The 18931-nt window shown below is 42.8% G+C and overlaps 1 protein-coding gene across 16 annotated transcripts in view; it reads right to left on the bottom strand.

Annotated features, from left to right (window-relative positions):
- Window positions 1-572: 572 nt before the first annotated feature.
- Window positions 573-18931, bottom strand: part of LOC119973509 (putative adenosylhomocysteinase 3) — a 120786-nt gene continuing 102427 nt past the window's right edge. For 13 of the 16 annotated variants that reach the window (XM_038811751.1, XM_038811750.1, XM_038811754.1 and 10 more), the window contains 6 exons: window positions 17145-17239; window positions 16513-16611; window positions 8037-8105; window positions 4311-4389; window positions 3150-3270; window positions 573-2407 (listed from right to left, as the gene is read on the bottom strand). In XM_038811751.1, the coding sequence (XP_038667679.1) occupies window positions 2401-2407; window positions 3150-3270; window positions 4311-4389; window positions 8037-8105; window positions 16513-16611; window positions 17145-17239 (470 nt within the window). In that variant the 3' untranslated portion in view covers window positions 573-2400. Of the gene's footprint in view, window positions 2408-3145; window positions 3271-4310; window positions 4390-8036; window positions 8106-16512; window positions 16612-17144; window positions 17240-18931 lie in introns of those variants that run through there. The other 3 variants (XM_038811758.1, XM_038811759.1, XM_038811753.1) reach the window with 1 other exon arrangement.

The raw sequence follows: 18931 nt of genomic DNA, 5'->3' as shown, positions 1-18931 counted from the left end.
TATTACAGACAGAGGGATGGCAAGGACATAGAGATTTGTAAACAAGGATAGAAGTTGTGTAATCAATGAGAGAGGAGAGAAACAAGGAGCCAGTGAAAGTTGGTGGGGACAGGGGTGAAAGGGAAGTGGGACAGGGTGTTGGCTGATGAATTTTTAAAAGTCCAGTGAAAATGCTGGCAAGATTCGGCCTCTTGCTGTTCAATTTACATAGAGATTCCCAGGCCTCTACTCAAAACGATTGTAGGCCACAAACTTACAACGTCTTAATGGAGCTTTAAGTCTTTAATTCACTTCTCATCATCAAACTTGCTCTTGAAGAGTTTGGAAAGCTTCAGCAAGTCAATGCTGAGGTTGGAGAAAGGTGCGACTTGCACTGCAAAGGCACAAACTCTAAGATGGATTGGCTAGAGATTGTATCCTGAAGAAAAATATCAGTGGGCTGATTTGTTTCTCTCCAAATATGGATCTGGGGGAGGATGGGGATGTGGAAAAGGAATTGAAATGATGGAAATCAATGCATGCTTCATTGAAAAATATGCACGATGCAACAGAAAAAAAAACAGAGAACGTAGTTTGAATTTATCAACACTTTATTTGGGTTTAGGATTACAGATTCATTATTGCTCATCTACTACAATACTTAACCATTAATACAGTACTTAAAATAGTTACCTCAATTTTGAAACTCAGTTTGTGCAGATAAACAAGTGATTTTTTTTCTTTTTAAAAGTTGATTTTTCTGCTCTTCTGAACAGGTTGCTGGTGTCCTTTTCCCCCTCAAACCTTTATTGGTTATATATGATAATTATTACATTCACTAGCACCCCTTCTTCACGATCAAAACAATTAAAAATCATAAATCACTAAAACTGGCTGGGAATTCAAATATGAGCATCAGTTTCGGGTGACCCCCCCCCACACACACAAATATAGCAGCTTGCAGAAATGCATAGGATCAAGATATTTGTTGGAATCCTAAAACAGATGTGATAAATGTTTAAATAAAACAGCACTTGCTTAACACACAAAATATATTTATGACAAATAATTAGACTGGTAGCCATCGATAGGGCAAGTGATTTGTCAGAGTACAAAATAGGAAAATGTAAAACAGGGAGAGGAATGGTGCAACGTATATAGATCAGAGAGCTGGTAGAGGGCCAATGGGCCAAATCTGTGTTGTAAAATTCCAAGGTTCTAACCAGTGATAAATTGCACAACATTTCTCCATTTACTTCCTGACCAGGAGATTTTCTGCAGCACAACATGAATGGAAATCCCCAAATCAGTGAAAATGCTGGTCTGAGAGAGGGCAAATCACAAGCCCTAGCCATCAGCTAACAGTTTGTAACAGCTAGTACCATTTGGAGCTTCTGAGGATGGTGGGAGAGTTAGAATAATAAATTAAATCAAAAACACACTGGCATCAAAGACACCAAAGTCTCTCTTTCATGGTGTTCCCACAATATAAATCCACTGTTATGCAAACAAATGCAGCTTCTCTTTTTAAAATAGCCGGCAATTCCCCTCTTCCATTTAAGAGCTGCCGAGCCAAATGCAACTTTATTCTGCTCTAATCCAAAACACAGAATAACTGTACAGCTCACTTTTTAAACAAGAATAAAGAAGGGTTTGCAGATTACCTGTGCAACATTCGGTGACCCAATCAGTCCCAACACACGTTCTAGTCTTCACGCGCTCCACCAACTCGAAGCTAATGCCCCTGCTGCGGGCAGAAGCTGATGTTCGCAACAGGTGAGACTGCCAGGGGCCTGAGCCAAGAACAGCAGTGCTGTCAAGGAGGAATTTTAAGTGCTACACTACCTGGCCAGTCAGACAGAACCTAGTCTGCCAGACACTGTTTTTTTTTGTAAAGATTAGAAAATGGAACATAAATGACAAGTTATAGTTTGCGAGTTCTCCAGCTTATGCCGCTGGGCTTTGTTTAGAAAAAATCCTTTGAGGAATTCCATAAAGATATTCTAATGATGAAGTATTTAGCCGTTCTTTTACTATACCCTATTACTCAAAATGTTTTTTAAAAAACAAAAAGAAAAAGACTGGAATATGTGCACCTTAAAACTTTTAAAACAGCTGACGGTTTGATTTTTCGTTTATGTATTTTATTTTCCACAGTTAATAGCTAGGATTTTCGAATTAATTATTTTAAAACACTAAGGCAATAGAAGAAAAAAAAAATCACATTTAGCAGAAACACTTTTTTCATCTTCTAGTGCAGTAAAAACCGTCCGGTGGGATTATACACATTCTATTTAAATAAATAAATGACTATATACCTAAAACTACTTAATCAAGGCCAGCTCTAAATCAGAGGTTTTGATCCTGTACAGTAGTGATGAAAGGCTCCACCTCTTGTTTGTTGTTCTTATTGTTTTGCATTTAATACCTAGGACAAAGAACATAAACAATGCATCAGCAATGCTTCACTAGGTTCTGCCCTCACTGACCTGCAAAATAGTTCAACACAAATTTCCTCATCCCACCTTTCGGCATTATTGAGCCTTTGCAAACCTTCTGGAGTTACAAACTAGATACTTCCTTTTCCTATTTTCCTTCTGTCATTATCTATAGTCACTTCCTTACCTATGCATACAAAGGTGCAGCTTTGTTGGATTTCAGGCCACATAATCAGGCAGTCCAGAAGTAGCTTTGCTGTGTACCGAACTCAAGCTGTTTATGACTTAAAGGTGCTTACTGAGCTACTACAGGAGATGCATTTTGTACAAGATCCATGCTGTACCTTAATGTTTATAGTGCAGCAGGAGTTTTACTTTAAATCCAACCTGTCCTATCTATCTAAAGGGCGTTTTATGCTGGCTCATGTGCAAAAATAATAAATTTTACACCTTGATCAATTCAACAATGTCACCAACCAATTGAATGGATATGATTTATAATTAGAAAATGCACAACACCATCATCTCAAAACTGATCTGAAACCTAACTGCTCTTTACTCTTCTAGATGTTTGCAATTCCTTGTCTCCCAAGGACTTGAAAAACAGCTTGCTTCATCCACAGTTCTAGTCAGAATGCCCAGACAAAAATCCTTTCTTTCACTATTTTCAAGCCTGCCACCTGTTAATAACTGAACTTAACATTGTTGCTATAGGTATTTTGCGCATCTTACCGATAATAGTTTGGCTTGAAAGGTCCATTCTTGTTCAAACCCAGGTATTTTGCCTGTTCGTCTGACAGTTCTGTGAGATGTGCATCAAATGTGGGCAGGTGAAGACTTGCTACATATTCATCTGAAAAACGTGAGTTAACAGCATGTTCAGCAGCAGAAATCCCATAAAACAAATACAATGGAACACTTTGTAAAATAACTGTTTTCTTAAAATCAAATTAAGTCTGAAAAGTTTGAATAACTTCTAAGTTGAGAGCAGCTCAATATGAATTCAATCTACAAAGCTGTTGGTTAAATTCTTCTGGTTGGCCTGTGGAATAACACTGGTCACAAATCACTAGAGGACTAGCTTCTGATATTCACAACGCCTGTCTCTGGTGCCTTTGTGAGTGCTTGTCTGTGTGGGTATCTGTCTCAGGTGCCCCGTTTCTCCACATGCGTCTGCATGTGTCAAGCAGTTTTCAAATAAGGATAAAGTAATTACCTCAGACCGTTTCTTATACAATCAATTAACAGTTGCAGAGCAGCACTAGCCGGGGAGCAATCTCTCTCCTTACCCTCCCAGCTGCCGCACAAGGGATGGGGAACTAAAAATGGATTATTTTTCCCTTGCAGTCAGTCAATGAGAACACACAATGTCGGCATTTCACAAATAAATTATTTCTTGCTTGTATGGTGTTCTATCATTCGATTGATTCTATTTTGTAAATTTATTTTAATATAGGGCAACATGTGGCGCAGTGGTTGGCAAGGAGACTGCGGCACTGAGGACCCGGATTTGAATCCCGGCCCTGGGTCACTGTCCATGTGGAGTTTGCACATTCTTCCCATGTCTGTGTGGGTTTCACTCCCACAACCTAAAGATGTGCTGGTTTGGCCAGGTGGATAGGCCACGCTAAATTGCCCCTTAATTGGAAAAAAATAATTGGGTACTCTAAATTTAAAAAAAAATTATTTTAATATACAGGTCACTTCATAAGAAGCTACACCATCTCCAAAGGATCCGATTTGCTGCATGTCCATCATCTTTGGCAGATGGGGGGTACCAATGTCAAGTCACTCAAAGCTTTTAAATGTTGGATTCAATCCTGAGATCTACTGTGCCAGGTCACCTTAAGAGCACGGAGTACAGCAAAAGCATACACACGTTCTGGAACGTACCCATTTTCTTAGGCAGCAAATAGACATCTTGCTTATACCGTCCCTCCGGGGCATTGTACAGCTCTATCATTGCCAGTGCCTGAGGACAACACAACAAATATTAATTTCTGTACTTTGTACAGACAGTGAAAATACAGGTACAACAAACTGACTAGGAGCCCAAATTACCTGACTTGAACCAGAGTAGCAGTTGAGACATAATACTGGCCACAGTGTCATGTTGGCTACAGGCATGGGTAATGAATTGACTAGGGCCCATGAGTAGGGCTATTGAGAAAAGTGTGTTGACATTAGACTAGAGCAGGATGGGCCTCAGCTACAATCCCTCCCTCTCCTTCAAAAAGCCTGGTCATTACCTCACCCCAAACAAGAAATGGGTAAGATTCCAGTGGGCTGCTATTGTCTACAGAACTATTCTTCAGCAAGAGTGAGAGAGTGAGCACCTTGAAGACAGCAGAGGAAAAATTTTAGGTAGAAAAAACAATTACAATTTATTGTAGTTCAGGTTAATGTGAGAAATCGGACAAGAATGCAGCAATAATTGTACTAAAGTTAAAACTTGGAAAAAAAGATCTGCATTAAACTGGGGCAGACATTTTCATTCAACTGCAGGATAATAGCCATGGGAATTGCAGCCTGTTTCAGCTCTGCCTGCTCCACTGTGTAGTCCTCCCTGACATACTCTGGGATAGAAAACTTTTAACAATTAGTCATTAGCACAAAGCTCATGGGTACTGGATACACTCAGGAAGCCCTTAATGTTTCCTTGAGAAAATAAAGAACTCAGAATTTGAGGTAAATGTTCAACCACTATTAACTCATTATTTTGCCCCGTACTCCAATACAATAATATAATACAAGTGTTGCATAAAATAATACAAAATGAAATTAAACCTAGAAGGAATATTCTTATTTATGTTTTCTTCCTCTATCATTGAAGGTACGAACTCGTATTTGGGTACTGTTGTCTGCTGTCCTGTAAAGGCTTCAATGCGGTAACCATTCTTCACATAGGAGCACAGATGGCAAGTGGTAGGATTTTTGACAGTGAAAGTGTTTATAGACAAGCCACAAGTACATTTTTCTGCAGGGGTCTACTAGAAAACAATCAGGAGTGGAAACTCTTGCTGAGATTTATTTTCTTTAGCACAGGGATAGTGATGCCACCTGTTGAATTCCTACTGCCATCAGCTGGCATCACAAAGACTGGCAATTAAACATATGCTCCAGGTAGAAGAAAATCACAATGGGCAGTGCATCTACTAACTGTATCATTGGCTCAACTGCCATCTGGGTGCAATCAGGTCTGTCAGATAAGTAAAATGAATCAAGCATCATACCGTGAACAATGCTGTGCCATGTGATTGGAAGTATATATTTAAACAAACTGATCTGTCAAACAGGATCAAATAGGTTTTATTGTTACAACTCCGGTGGATTTGTTCAGTAGCATTGCTGGCAGAAAGCTTGTTGACCCACATTTGGGAAACCCCGACTGATTACTCTTCACGCTGACATAATCAGACCTACTGCATAGAATGATAAATAGAGGTCTGGGTCTATCAATTCTGGAGAATCATATGGACCACAATTTAAAACAAGTTTATATAATGTCTCTAATGGAGAAAAACATCCTCAGGTGCGGCAGAGAACCATTATGAAACATAGTGAGGCTTGGAGGGAGCCTCTGCACAGGGTCAACTCCAGGTCCTCCCACGTGCCCGGTTGAGCTCAAATTGGTTCAAGGTGATACACAGGGCGCATTTGGCCAAAGCAAGAATGAGTGGATTTTTTCCAAACATTCAGGACAGACGTGATCGCTGTTCGCTTGCCATAGTTAGGCATACATAGATATTTTGGTCCTGCCCCAAACTCGCTAGCCTCTGTGCTTCCTTTTTTAGGAATATGTCGAAGATAATCTGGGTAAATTTAAACCCATGGTGGCCATATTTAGGATTTTGGATTCACCAGCATTTCACTCTGGGGTGGAGGCAGACGTTGTCGCCTTTGCCTCACTGATAGCCCGGTGGTGAACATTGCTCGGCTGGAGGTCTCCCATGCCACCCAGGTTAGGCGACTTAAAATCATTCCTACACTTAAGAGAAAATCAAATTTACCATTAGGGGGGTCAGTGGAGAGGTTTTACCTGAGATGGCAACCATTTATTTCCTTTTTTAAGGATCTGGACACTGTCAGCTGCTCGGGGGTTTAGTTATAGTGCTTAAGTTAATTATGTGTTCTTTTTTGCTTGTAATTTCTTGCACTCTTGCGTTCTCATTGGTTGTTTATTTCATGATGTTCCACACCAATCAAATTTATGCATGGCGTGGAATATGAGGGATTCCCAAAGAATCCAACCATCGGGCCATCAACTTGAGCCCACGGCCTGATAGCGAGATCCTGCAGCCGACCACTCCCAACCCCGCACTGGAAACCGGCCCTCCCCACCACGTAGCAGCCCCGACCACCGGCCCCCCCCCCCCCCCCCCCCCCCCCCCCCCCCCGACCCCCAGATTGCTTGGGTGCCCACCCCCAGAGGCAGAGGCAGCTAATTGGATGGTTTCAATTTGTTTAAAAAAAAATATTTTATTAAGGTATTTGAAAATTTTTATAACAGTAACATAAACAATGACATCAACATGATAAAATAAACATTTCCCCCCCAGCCCAATCTTCATGAACCTCAACCATGCAACAACAATCCGCCCGCACCCCCCTTTGGAATACTGCATCTGCTGACATTTTTAATTTTCCCCGAGAAAGTCGACGAACGGCTGCCAGCTCCGGGAGAACCCTAACATTGACCCTCTTAAGGCAAACCTGATTTTCTTGAGACCCAGCCATGTCACTAACCCAGGTCTCTACACTCGGGGGTTTAAGAGTCCCTCCACATTAACAAGATCCGTCTCCGGGCTACCAGGGAGGCAAAGGCCAAGACGTCGGCCTCTTTCGCCCCCTGAACCCCCGGATCTTCCGACACTCCAAAGATCGCTACCTCCGGACTCGGCACCACCCATGTTTTTAGTGCCGTGGACACTGCCTTAGCAAAAACCTACCAAGCTTCGTGCATGCCCAAAACATGTGGACATGATTTGATGGTTTCAATCTTAATGACAAAGATGGAGAGAAAGGTTTAAGAAGACAGTTTGCAGTCAAGGAAAGAAGCTGGCAGGAGTCTATATTTGCATTCAAGGTTGATTCCGGAATAGTGAGCAGTTTTAACAGATGAGAGCAGGTTGGGTGTGTGGCTGTGCAAACTGGTAGCTGTAGAAACATTGTGGGTGGTGGAGAGAGGGCCAAAGGTTAAGTTGCTTGGGATTTTCAAAGTGAAGTTGTATGTTAACTGGGGAGAGACTTTTCCAGGAGTGGATATAGGTGGTGGTAGGATCGGATGTAGAAGCGGGATGTGGGTTGAGAATGATAAAACAAAGTTGGCCTTTTCTGTGGTTGATACGATGGGACTAGCAAGACCACGAGATGGCAAGAACAAGGGGTGGCCGTGAATCTAGGTTAGGCTGTTTATTAAGACAATATACAACACAAACCATAACCACTTTCAAAAATACCGATTTGAGAATTTATCATTTTACACTTTGTAATAAAACAGTGATAACCCCCTTTCGAATCAGTTTTGGAATTTATTTACTAAGGCGTCCAGCGCTCCTGTGTCACAGGACACACCTCTATTCCACCGTTAACAATTCAACACTATAAAAGTTACCTTACCTGTGTGGTAGCAGTAATAGACAGCACAAATGTAGGGACTGTGGAACAGCTCAAGTTAAGCAATCGCCCCTAGATGAAAAAGTGGGACAGCCAGTTACTCATCTGCTAATATTTTATCCTGAAAGATAGAGTAGAGCACAGAGTACACCTCAAGAGCTAAGCTTCAACTGCACAGCGAGGTCACTTCTATTCAGTCCTCAGTTTTCATAACCAGATCATGCTGCCTAAAAGCACGATTTTGTATCACAAAGTTAGGTACAAGTGAAGGACGTCATTCTGCTCACCCTTGCCATCCATCTAGGAAGAATGTACCGACTCCATTACAGCTGCAACAACACCCGATCAGTCAACTCTTGAAGAGAACCAGGCTGATTTACTTGCCAAAACACCTTCTCAGCTGGGTGCATTATCCAACTAATTGTAGCCGAAGTATCACTTGCAATGGCTTCTCTTCCTGCTCCCGTAAGACTAGGTGGTGTTCTCCAAAAATCTATGCTTGGCTCCCTCCTCTTATCTACATGCTGTCCTTCAGCAACATAATCAAAAACACAATTTTTGCAGATATGTACACTGACAACACCCAGCTCAAATCTCACCTCCACCTTTCACAACTACTCCACTGTTACTAAACTGTCAGACCACTTGTCTGGCATCCAGTACTGGATGAGCAGAAACTTCATTCAACCAAACAATGAACTGTCTATGATCCCAGCCACAAACTCAGTTTGTTAGCTGTCTGCTCCATCCCTCTCCCTGGCAACCATCTGAGACGAAACCACACTATTTGTAACTATGGTGTCAGATCTGAAGCAGAGACCAGCTACTGACTACACATTCAAGGCTACGTATTTCCATCTCTGTAACCTGCATATCCCTATATCTGCGTGGGTAAGTGCTGCATAAAGTCTTTATAAACAACCTAACCCATATTCACAGCCTCCACCTTGATCCTGCCATCTTATTGGTTTTGCTAGTTCCATCGTATTAAATCACGGACAAGGTCATCTCTGATTGTTTGCATCACTCTCCACTCACATCTCCTCTTCAACTCTAACATCTCCGACATCCATCCCTGGAAAAATCTATCCCACAATTAATTGACAACTGTACTTTCAATTGTCCTAACTGACTAACCTTTGGCACACCCCACATTCACCACATTTCTACAGTTACTCATTTGCTCAACTGCACCCTCATCACCACCTTTGATGTCCTAGTCCCAAAACAATCGCCACTCTCTCCCCCGAGCCATTGCTCCTGTATGTCCCTCATATCTGCCCCCCCCCCACCGAGCCATTGCTCCTGTATGTCCCTCATATCTGCTCCCCCCCTCGAGCCATTGCTCCTGTATGTCCCTCATATCTGCCCCCCCCCACCGAGCCATTGCTCCTGTATGTCCCTCATATCTGCTCCCCCCCTCGAGCCATTGCTCCTGTATGTCCCTCATATCTGCCCCCCCCCCCCCGAGCCATTGCTCCTGTATGTCCCTCATATCTGCCCCCCCCCTCGAGCCATTGCTCCTGTATGTCCCTCATATCTGCCCCCCCCCCTCGAGCCATTGCTCCTGTATGTCCCTCATATCTGCCCCCCCCCTCGAGCCATTGCTCCTGTATGTCCCTCATATCTGCCCCCCCCCCGAGCCATTGCTCCTGTATGTCCCTCATATCTTCCCCCTCCCCCCGAGCCATTACTCCTGTATGTCCCTCATATCTGCCCCCCCCCCCGAGCCATTGCTCCTGTATGTCCCTCATATCTGCCCCCCCCCCCCGAGCCATTACTCCTGTATGTCCCTCATATCTGCTCCCTTAAGTCCAAGGGATGCAGACTTGAAAGAATGTGACGAAGAACTAGTTTAGCCACCAGTGTCAGACCTGGCTGGACCACGTTAAGCATCATCAGTCCTGGGTTTCAGGTGATGCACCTGTAGAAGGGTAGCGTGCAATTGGAGACTCTCCTTAGAGCTGCATTTTTGTTTTAAGCACAACGAATAGCCCAACTTATTTTTAAAAAACCAACAAATTTACATAAGAAAGGAGAAAAGCAAGGAGGTTTTGGGTCATAGTACGTCTTCAGACTCGGTGAATAGTAAGATGGCAGGGGTGAGCTTTCCTTCTCCCCTACCGACCACACCACTGATGGCCGGCGATCTTGGCCACATAATAAGAGCATAAGAACTAGGAGCAGGAGTAGGCCATCTGGCCCCTCGAGCCTGCTCCGCCATTCAATTAGATCATGGCTGATCTTTTGTGGACTCAGCTCCACTTTCCGGCCCGAACATCATAACCCTTAATCCCTTTATTCTTCAAAAAACTATCTATCTTTACCTTAAAAACATGTAATGAAGGAGCCTCAACTGCTTCACTGGGCAAGGAATTCCATAGATTCACAACCCTTTGGGTGAAGAAGTTCCTCCTAAACTCCTAAACTGGTGGCTAAACTAGTTCTATAATGGTGATAGAATTGGGAAAACATTGCCAAAGTCTGGCGATAGATCTAAAAGGATCACTGAACGGCATTGAAACAGCCCTAATGATCGGATCATATCTTTGGAAGCCGACCTAACCTCAGTGGTCGAGAGGAATAAAATTCTAACGGCCAAAATAAGTGATCTTGAAAACCAATCAAGAAGGCAAAGCATCATGGGATTGCTGGAGGGGATAGAGGGCCGCACCCTTACTGATTACTTTGCAGGCATGTTGTACAAAATGGTGGGTGGGGTGTATTCACATCCCACTCAGAGTTACACCGGGCACATAGCTCTCTGCGGACAAAGCCTCGAGCTGGAGAACCATCGTGTGTGGTCATCATTCATTTTCACAGCGTCGCTGGGCTAGGGAGCATCGGGATATAATATGGGAGGTCCACTCTGTCATGCTCTGTAGACTGGCCAAAATGAATGATGAGCTACAGAACAATTAAATAATTAATTGTGGAACAACTGCGTGATAAGAAAACTAGGATAAATAAAATACTAAACTAATAACACTAATCAACTATGGTAGCGCTACTGCCAAATATGTCTATCTTCCAGCAGGAACTACTCCCAACTCCCCAGCCACAGGGTCACGTGGTGGGTTTACACTGCCACCTAGTGGTTGGAGGTTGTGCATAACATTACGTACAAATTTGCTTTATGCATATCATCCCACACTCCTTTTGACTTTATCACGATCAGAGTGCAGACCTGGCAAAAAGAAGAGCTGCCTTCAACACGATAACTCCATCTCATACCAAAAAGGATTCAGGTTTATCATGATCTACCCAGTTCGTCCCGAGTGACTGTTGGGGAGAAAGACTGTCTTTTGGATTGGCGAAGCAAACTCGTTTATTCAAAAACTTAAACTTAAACTCTGTTTAAAACACGTTCATGTTTATTCTATTGTGTGACCGGGAATTTCATATTTGTTTTCATCATGCTTGGGATTTGTACTTGCTGTTAAGTTTGTAAGCGTTATTTTTATCATAAATTAAACAGGATTTTATTATAGTGGGGAGTCTCTTGGCTAATTAAATTAGCTAACGGACAGTGGGGGAGGATTTACTCCAGCTCTTCACAGTTTATGAATTATTGCATAATTAGTGGGGCTTTGTTAATTGGGGGTTCAGGGACAGGGTATTGTATCTTAGTGTTATAAAGGGTGTTATTTATGTAAAGAGGGGCAGCACGGTGGAGCATTGATTAGCACTGCTGCCACATGGCACTGAGAACCCGGGTTCGATCCCGGCCCTGGGTCACTGTCAGTGTTGAGTTTGCACATTCTCCCCATATCCTCATATCTGCGTGGGTCTCACCCCCACAAACAGTGTAGGTGGATTGGCAACGCTAAAGTGCCCCTTAATTGGAGAAAAAGAATTGGGCACTCTAAATTTTAAAAACATTGAGGTGGAGAGGGAAGGGCGGAGTTTTAACGTGAATTGGCTGGTGGTGTTTGAGTGTCCTTTTTTAAAAAAAATCAAGTCGTATGACTTGGCTCAGTGGCGGTCTTGGGTGGGTCTCTTCACTTTATCTTCCAGAGATCCCTTGCCTGGTATTCCTCCTTGGAAATGGAATGGCTCAATCTAGGCAATGGGGGGCCTCCAAATTGTTTGGTCACCTGGTATGTTCGGGCTCTGAATGGCCCAGTAAAAAGGTCTAAGGCTTTTGCCCATTTCAAGAATTTAAATTCTGACGTTTTCTTTTTTACAGGAAACCACTTGCGTGTAAAGGACCAGACAAGACTACGTAAGAATTGAGTGGGGCAGGTCTCCCACTCCAGTTTTAATGTCAGGGCCAGAGGCACAGCAATCTCAATTCATAAGAGAATACAATTCTCCACCACTCTGGTTATAGCTGACCCTAATGGCTGCTATATTATTGTTTGCAGCTCACTGGCAAACACTCCAGTAGTCCTGTCAACATCTGTGCCCCAACTGGGATGACGCAAACTTTATAAATTCTCGTGAATTCTCTCCCCAACCTTGATTCACACGGATGATTCTAGGAAGCATCTTGAACTGTGTCTTGGACCCTAAATTGGATTGTTCCAAACCAAAATCTCTTGTCCCATCTTGGATGGCCAGGGCTTTGTCCTCTTTATGGAGCAGATGGGTGGGGTAGATCCATGGTGTTTTCTGCACCCAAACAATAAAGAGGTTTCTTTTTTTCCCGCATGTCACTGTGCATGTTCTCAAATCAACTTTTTTATTTTTGTTGAGGCCTTCCTCTTCCCTTTGGTAGTTGCAGCTGTCTACTCAGTGATGGTCATCTCGGATCACACCCCACATTCTGCTGATTCCGGCCCTTCCCAATGCCCACCCTGGAGACTGACACCACTCTTGCTATCAGACGACTTTGTGAGCGTTTGTCTCCATTCACACAGGATTTGATTAAACTCAACAAATTAGATTCAATCTTTCCCTCGACATTTTGGGAGGGACTCAAGGCTGTTGTAAGGGGGGAATTATTTTATATAGGGCTTATACCCTGAAAATGGAACAGTTGGAGCAACAGAGGTTGGTGCATTTCATCTTGGAGATGGACTGCCGATACTCACTCGCCCCAACTCCAGGGCTATTGACACACAGAGAAGTTACAATTTCAATTTGACCCGGTGTCTACTAGTAAGGCTGTGTATCAGTTATGACAATCCAGGAGTACATTCTATGAGCATGGGGAGAAAGCCAGTCATCTTCTGGCACATCAACCCAAGTGGCAGACTGCCTCTCAAGAGATCCCAATGATTTGTAATAAAGGCGGCAATCTGGTTTCTGCTCCAGGTCAATGCAGCTTTCAGTTGATATTACCATGACCTGTAGGAGTCAGAACTACTTGGACAAGTCAAGTACGACTAGATTTCTGGACGTTTTTCAAATCCTGACTACCGAAGAGAGTAGGAGACAAGAATTGGATTCCCCTTTATGTCTGGGAGTGATTTTAAAGTGTATTAAGCTACTGCAATGTGGCATAGCCCCAGGTCCTGAGTTTTATAAAAAGTTCTCAAAACAGCTCATACTCTTCATAATGGATATGTTTAATGACTCACTGTCTCAGGGTTCATTGCCTCTGACTCTAACTTGGGCCAATTTTTTTGCTCCTTAAAGGGGATAAGGACCCAGTAGAGTGTGGTTCATATCGACCTATCTCACTTTTGAATACGGTTGGCAAGCTGCTGGCTCAGGTCCTGGCGCTCCAGCATAATATCAGAGGACCAAACGGCTTTTGTGAATTGCTGACATATGTCAACCAATATTCAACGCCTTCTGAACATCATCATTTTCTCCCTCCAGTGTTCCAGAACCTGAAGTGATAGTATCTTTGGACGCAGAAAAAGCATTTGATAGTCAGGGTGGAATGGGACTATCTACTTGAGATTCTCGGGAGATTTGGATTCGGCCCCAAATTTGCCTCCTGGGTTGTTCTGTTGTATAATACTCCCATGGCCAATTTTCACACAAACACTGTACACTCATTACTTTCCCTTGGGTAGGGGCACAAGGCAGGACTGTCCTCTCCTCCCTCTGCTCTTCGCCTTAGCTATTGAGCCCCAAGAGTTGATGGCCTCTGATCAGTGGAAGGGCATTTGCTGGAATGGAGTGGAGCAGTGGGTATCACTTTATGCAGCCGACCTATTTCTGTACTTACAGACCTGACATCCTCCATAGATAGCATAATGAGGACGATCACTACATTTGGTACCTTTTCCAACTATAAATTAAATGTAAGAGCGAGTGTTTTCCAGGGAATCAGCCTGCTTGAGGAACTCAATTTAGTTCATTGCCTCTTCATCTCTCTGACACCAGTTTCCGTTAATTGGGCTTCGCTATACGAATTAAATTACTCAAGCCTCATTAAGAATGTCAGAACGGATCTGTGGAGATGGGGTAGCCTCCATCTGTCCCTGGCAGGTAGAATCCAAATGATCAAAATTAATGTGCTTCCTAGATTTCTGTTTTTCTTTCAATGTATCCCTTTTCTTTTAAACCCAAATCATTTTCTTTATTACGATCAACAAACTGATTTCTGCTTTTATTTGGGCGGGTAAGTGTCCCAGAGTTCGCAATTCTGTGCGTCAGGGAGACAGAGAGTCAAAGGATTGGGACGGTTGGAATTCCTGCATTTTTTGTTTTACTGTTGGGCTGCCAACATTCAAAAAATCCTGCAGTGGCTTAGCGACCCTGACTCGATTTGGGGCAAAATGGAGGCACGGTCATGTATCACCTCCTTTCTCCACACTACAATTACTGCTTTTCTCCCCAAAGCGATTTTTTTTACAAATCCTGTGGTGATTTCTTCCCTAAGGATTTGGAAACCGTTTCAGCAGCATTTCAAACTTCTCTCCAAGTCTGCTTTATCCCCCATTTGTAATAATCATCTCTTTTTGTCATTGGGCCTGGACCCTTCATTTAAGTCTTGGAAGGCAAAGGGACTTGTGCATTTTGGGGATCAATTCGTAGAAGGGATATTTGCCAGTTTTGAGGAGCTGACTGACACATTCTAGTTGCCCAGTTCTAACCTCTTTTGTTACTTTCAAATACCGGTATGTGTTTTTTCTCACGAGATGTTTCCTTCTTTTCCCTTAGCCCCGCCCCCTCCTTGCAGAGGAGGATTTTGTCCTTGGCGCAGCCTGGCAAGGGGTCTATTTCAGATCTGTATGGCCTTACTCTTTCGTCCGATCCCACTCCTTTAGATGGGGTATGGGAGAGGTGAGGGGGGGAACTGGGTCCTTTGCTTACAGATGAAGATTGGAGAAGCCCTCTACAGGATAAACTCCACTTCTTCCTGCGCCCGACTGAGTTTAATTCAGTTTCAAGTATTACACTAAACACATTGGACCAAGGATGAGTGGGTTTTTCCAGGATGTGGAACACAAGTGTGATTGTTGCTCATTTGCACCAGCTAACCACACTCACGTTTTTGGTCTTGTCCCAAACTTGCTAGCTTTTGAGTTTCCTTTTTTAAAATACCATTACCGTGATTCTTCAGGTGGTTCTAGACCCACGTCCACTCGTAGCTATATTTGCGTCTCGGACTCACCAGCATTTCACTCTGGGCTAGGGGAGGATGTTCTCGCTTTTGCCTCTTTAGCGGCCAGGAGGCAAATATTGCTTAACTGGACATCTCCCACATCGCCCAGTACATCTGCCTGGTTAGACAATTTAATATCATTTCTGCACTTGGAAAAAATTAAGTATACCATCAGGAGGTCGGTGGGGAGGTTCTACCCGAGATGCCAACCATTTATCTTCTTTTTTAAAGATTTAGCCATCGTCAGTTGTTAGGAGGTTTAGTTTATAGGGAGGGGTTAAGTTTTATGTTGCAATTTTGATGAAAGATTTATGTATAACCTTTTGACATTGCACTTTTACATCTTTGCTGGTTGTGTTTGGTTATAAAATTTCAATTGATATATTTACAAAAAAAAACACAAATCAGGTCCTGCTCTCTTCTGTTAAAACTGCTCACTATTCCCAGATCACGCTGGAATGCAAAAATATACCACCTCCCCCTGCTGCTTTCCTGCAAGAAGACTGCAAATCATCCTCTTAAACCACACTGTCTCCTTCATCATCACCTCTACCAGCAAATGCGAGAAGCTCATGGGCTTCTATGTCATTAGGATTGAAAGCATCTGATCAGTTGCCTCTGCTGCTTCCATTTATCAGCTGCTTAAATCCTCACCTACGCACGATATCTCCAGACCACTCTATTCAAATGCACTCCTAGTCAGTGTCCAAACTTTTGCCCTCCACAAACTTGAGGTAATCCAAAACTCGGTTGCCCATTTCCTTACTTGAGTCAAGTTCCAATCACCCATCCCACCTGTTCTCATTGACCTACACTGATTCCTAGTCAAGCAACTCATCAATTCTAAACTTTTAATCCTTATTTTCACGACTCTTCATGGTCTAGCTGTACCTATCTCTGTCATCTCCTCCAGTAACACACAAACTGTACAAAGAAGCAGAAAACTGAACAGTTTGCTAAAGGCACAATTACCTCAGCTAGCAACACAATCCTCTTCCCATCCGGCCAAATAACGTGATCCACTTGTGACCGAACACGCTCCCACGTGAGCTCTGGAGTTCGAAGGCTCGCCTGAAAGGACAGAGGGGAAAACAATAGAATTTTTGAGGCAGCAACATATAGTAGCTGTTCTCTCTGAAAAACATTTGGCTGTTGGGAGGCTACATTGGCAACAAGTCTGGGTATTCAAATTAAACAAACACCTGATATGCCAAAAGAATACTGGTATCCATAAAACTATTGACAGCAGGGTCAGTGACACATCTGGCTGGAGCGTGGAAAGTAATTATGGAAAAGTAATAAGCATTAGGAATTTGTTCAACAGCTAGGTTGACGGGTTACGGGTATAGGGTAGATACGTGGGTTTGAGTAGGGTGATCATGGCTCGGCACAACATTGAGGGCCGAAGGGCCTGTTCTGTGCTGTACTGTTCTATGTTCTAGCTTATTGGTTTGAGTTCTTATTAAACTGAAATGTTGAGTTATTTTACACTTGGTATGCGTCACATGGGTTTCGATATTGGAATAATTTGGTTCAGTTATTTCACATCTTGTTAAATTCCACATTGATCAAAGTATTGGAATATTGTACGTTGAGTTACATACCACATCAATCTCAGTATTGGAATGTCCCATATTGCAGACGATGCAGCCATTCTTCATGCGATCCAAGTGTTCTCTGGTCACTACATTTTTGTTACCTAAAAGCATGGTATATATCCAGCATTAAAACTCACAAGACAGGTGCTTTATCAAGATATAGTTATGGAGTTGTAGATGAGTAACATTGTGGATGTGCTCTGGATGTTGAACTGATTACAAGAAGGCCAAGTTCTAGGTGACTCAAGTAGTGAGCTACTGTATACAGATTGCTTTTTGGCAACTTTGGTTATTTCAGAATGGGAAACGAAACAGGTGAAGATTTGTAAAATTTTCCTCGTTTCATGTTGAAGCACAGAACCCAAGAAATTTACTACAACCATATTCCTGCACCACAGTTCAGCCAAAATTACAGATTTCCTTAGGATTCTTCTAAATTTAGTTTAAAATTTTCTTTGCCGGTCGTTATGGTGGAAGATACTTTGACCATCCTATTAATACTAAATAATACATGGAAGAAATTAAATACCATCACCATCACTAGAGAAGTAGTATTAGACAAACAAATGGGGCTAAAGGCAGATAAGTCCCGGGCCCTGATGGCTTGCATCCTAGGATCCAAAAAGAAACAAGGACAGAGGAAATTGATGCATTGACTGTAATTTTCCAAAATCCTTGAATTTTGGAGAAGCACTGGAGGATTGGAAAACTGCCACGGTGACATTCCTGTTCAAAAAGGGAGAGGGGTAAAAAGTGGGCAGCTGAAGGCCGATTAGCCTAACATCTATTGTTACGAATCAATAAAAAACTAATGGCAGCAGATTTGGAAAATCATAATCTAGCAGAGTCAGCATGGCTTCATGAAAGGGAAATCATGTCTGACAATTTTTTTTAGAAGAAGTCTCAACCAGAGTGGATAGAGGGGAACCAGTAGATGTGATGCATTTGGACTTCCAGAAGGCGTTCGACAAGGTACCTCACAAAAGGTTAAGCTGCAAGATAAGAGGCCATGACGTTGGAGGCTGTATATTGGCATTGTTGGAGAAATGGCTAATGGACAGGAAACAGAAAGTGGGGATAAGGGGTTATTTTTCAGGTTGCTAACTTGTAACCAGTGGGGTTCCACAGGGATCAGTGCTGGGACCGCAACTGTTTACAATATATTAATGACTTGGAGGAAGGAAGCAAATGTACAGTAGCCAAATTTGCAGATGGCACAAAAATAGGTGGAAAGGCCAAGTTGCAAGAGGAATACAAACAGTTTGCAAAGAGATAATGATAGGTTAAGTAAGTGGGCAAAAAAATGGCAAATAGAGTACAATGTGGGAAAAGGTGAAGTTGTTCATTTTGGAAGGGAGAACAAAAGAACAGAGTATTATTTAAATGGAGAAAAACTGCAGAAAGCTGCAACACAAAGGGACTTGGGGATACTTTTGCATGAAACACAGAAAGCTAGCACACATTTGCAGCAGGTAATTAGGAAGGCTGATGGAATGTTGGTCCATATTTCAGGGGGGGGGTGATCTCTGGAATGGAGGGATTGTTGGATTGTTTTATAAACAAAGGTCAAACCAGTTGGGACTCAACTCATAGGAATTTAGAAGATTAAGAGGTGATTTAATTGAAACTTAGAATTCTTAAGGGGCTTGACCGGATAAATGTTGAGAGGATGTTTCCCCTCATGGAAGAGTCTAATACCAGAGAGCATAGTCACAGAATAAAGGGTGACAATTTAAGACTGAGATGGGGATAAATTGCTTTTCTCAAGAGGGTTGAGAGTCTTTGGAACTCTT

This window comes from Scyliorhinus canicula, chromosome 11 (assembly GCF_902713615.1).
Source record: "Scyliorhinus canicula chromosome 11, sScyCan1.1, whole genome shotgun sequence".
Taxonomy (NCBI): Eukaryota; Metazoa; Chordata; class Chondrichthyes; order Carcharhiniformes; family Scyliorhinidae; genus Scyliorhinus; species Scyliorhinus canicula.
This window is presented reverse-complemented; position numbering and strand designations above follow the sequence as displayed.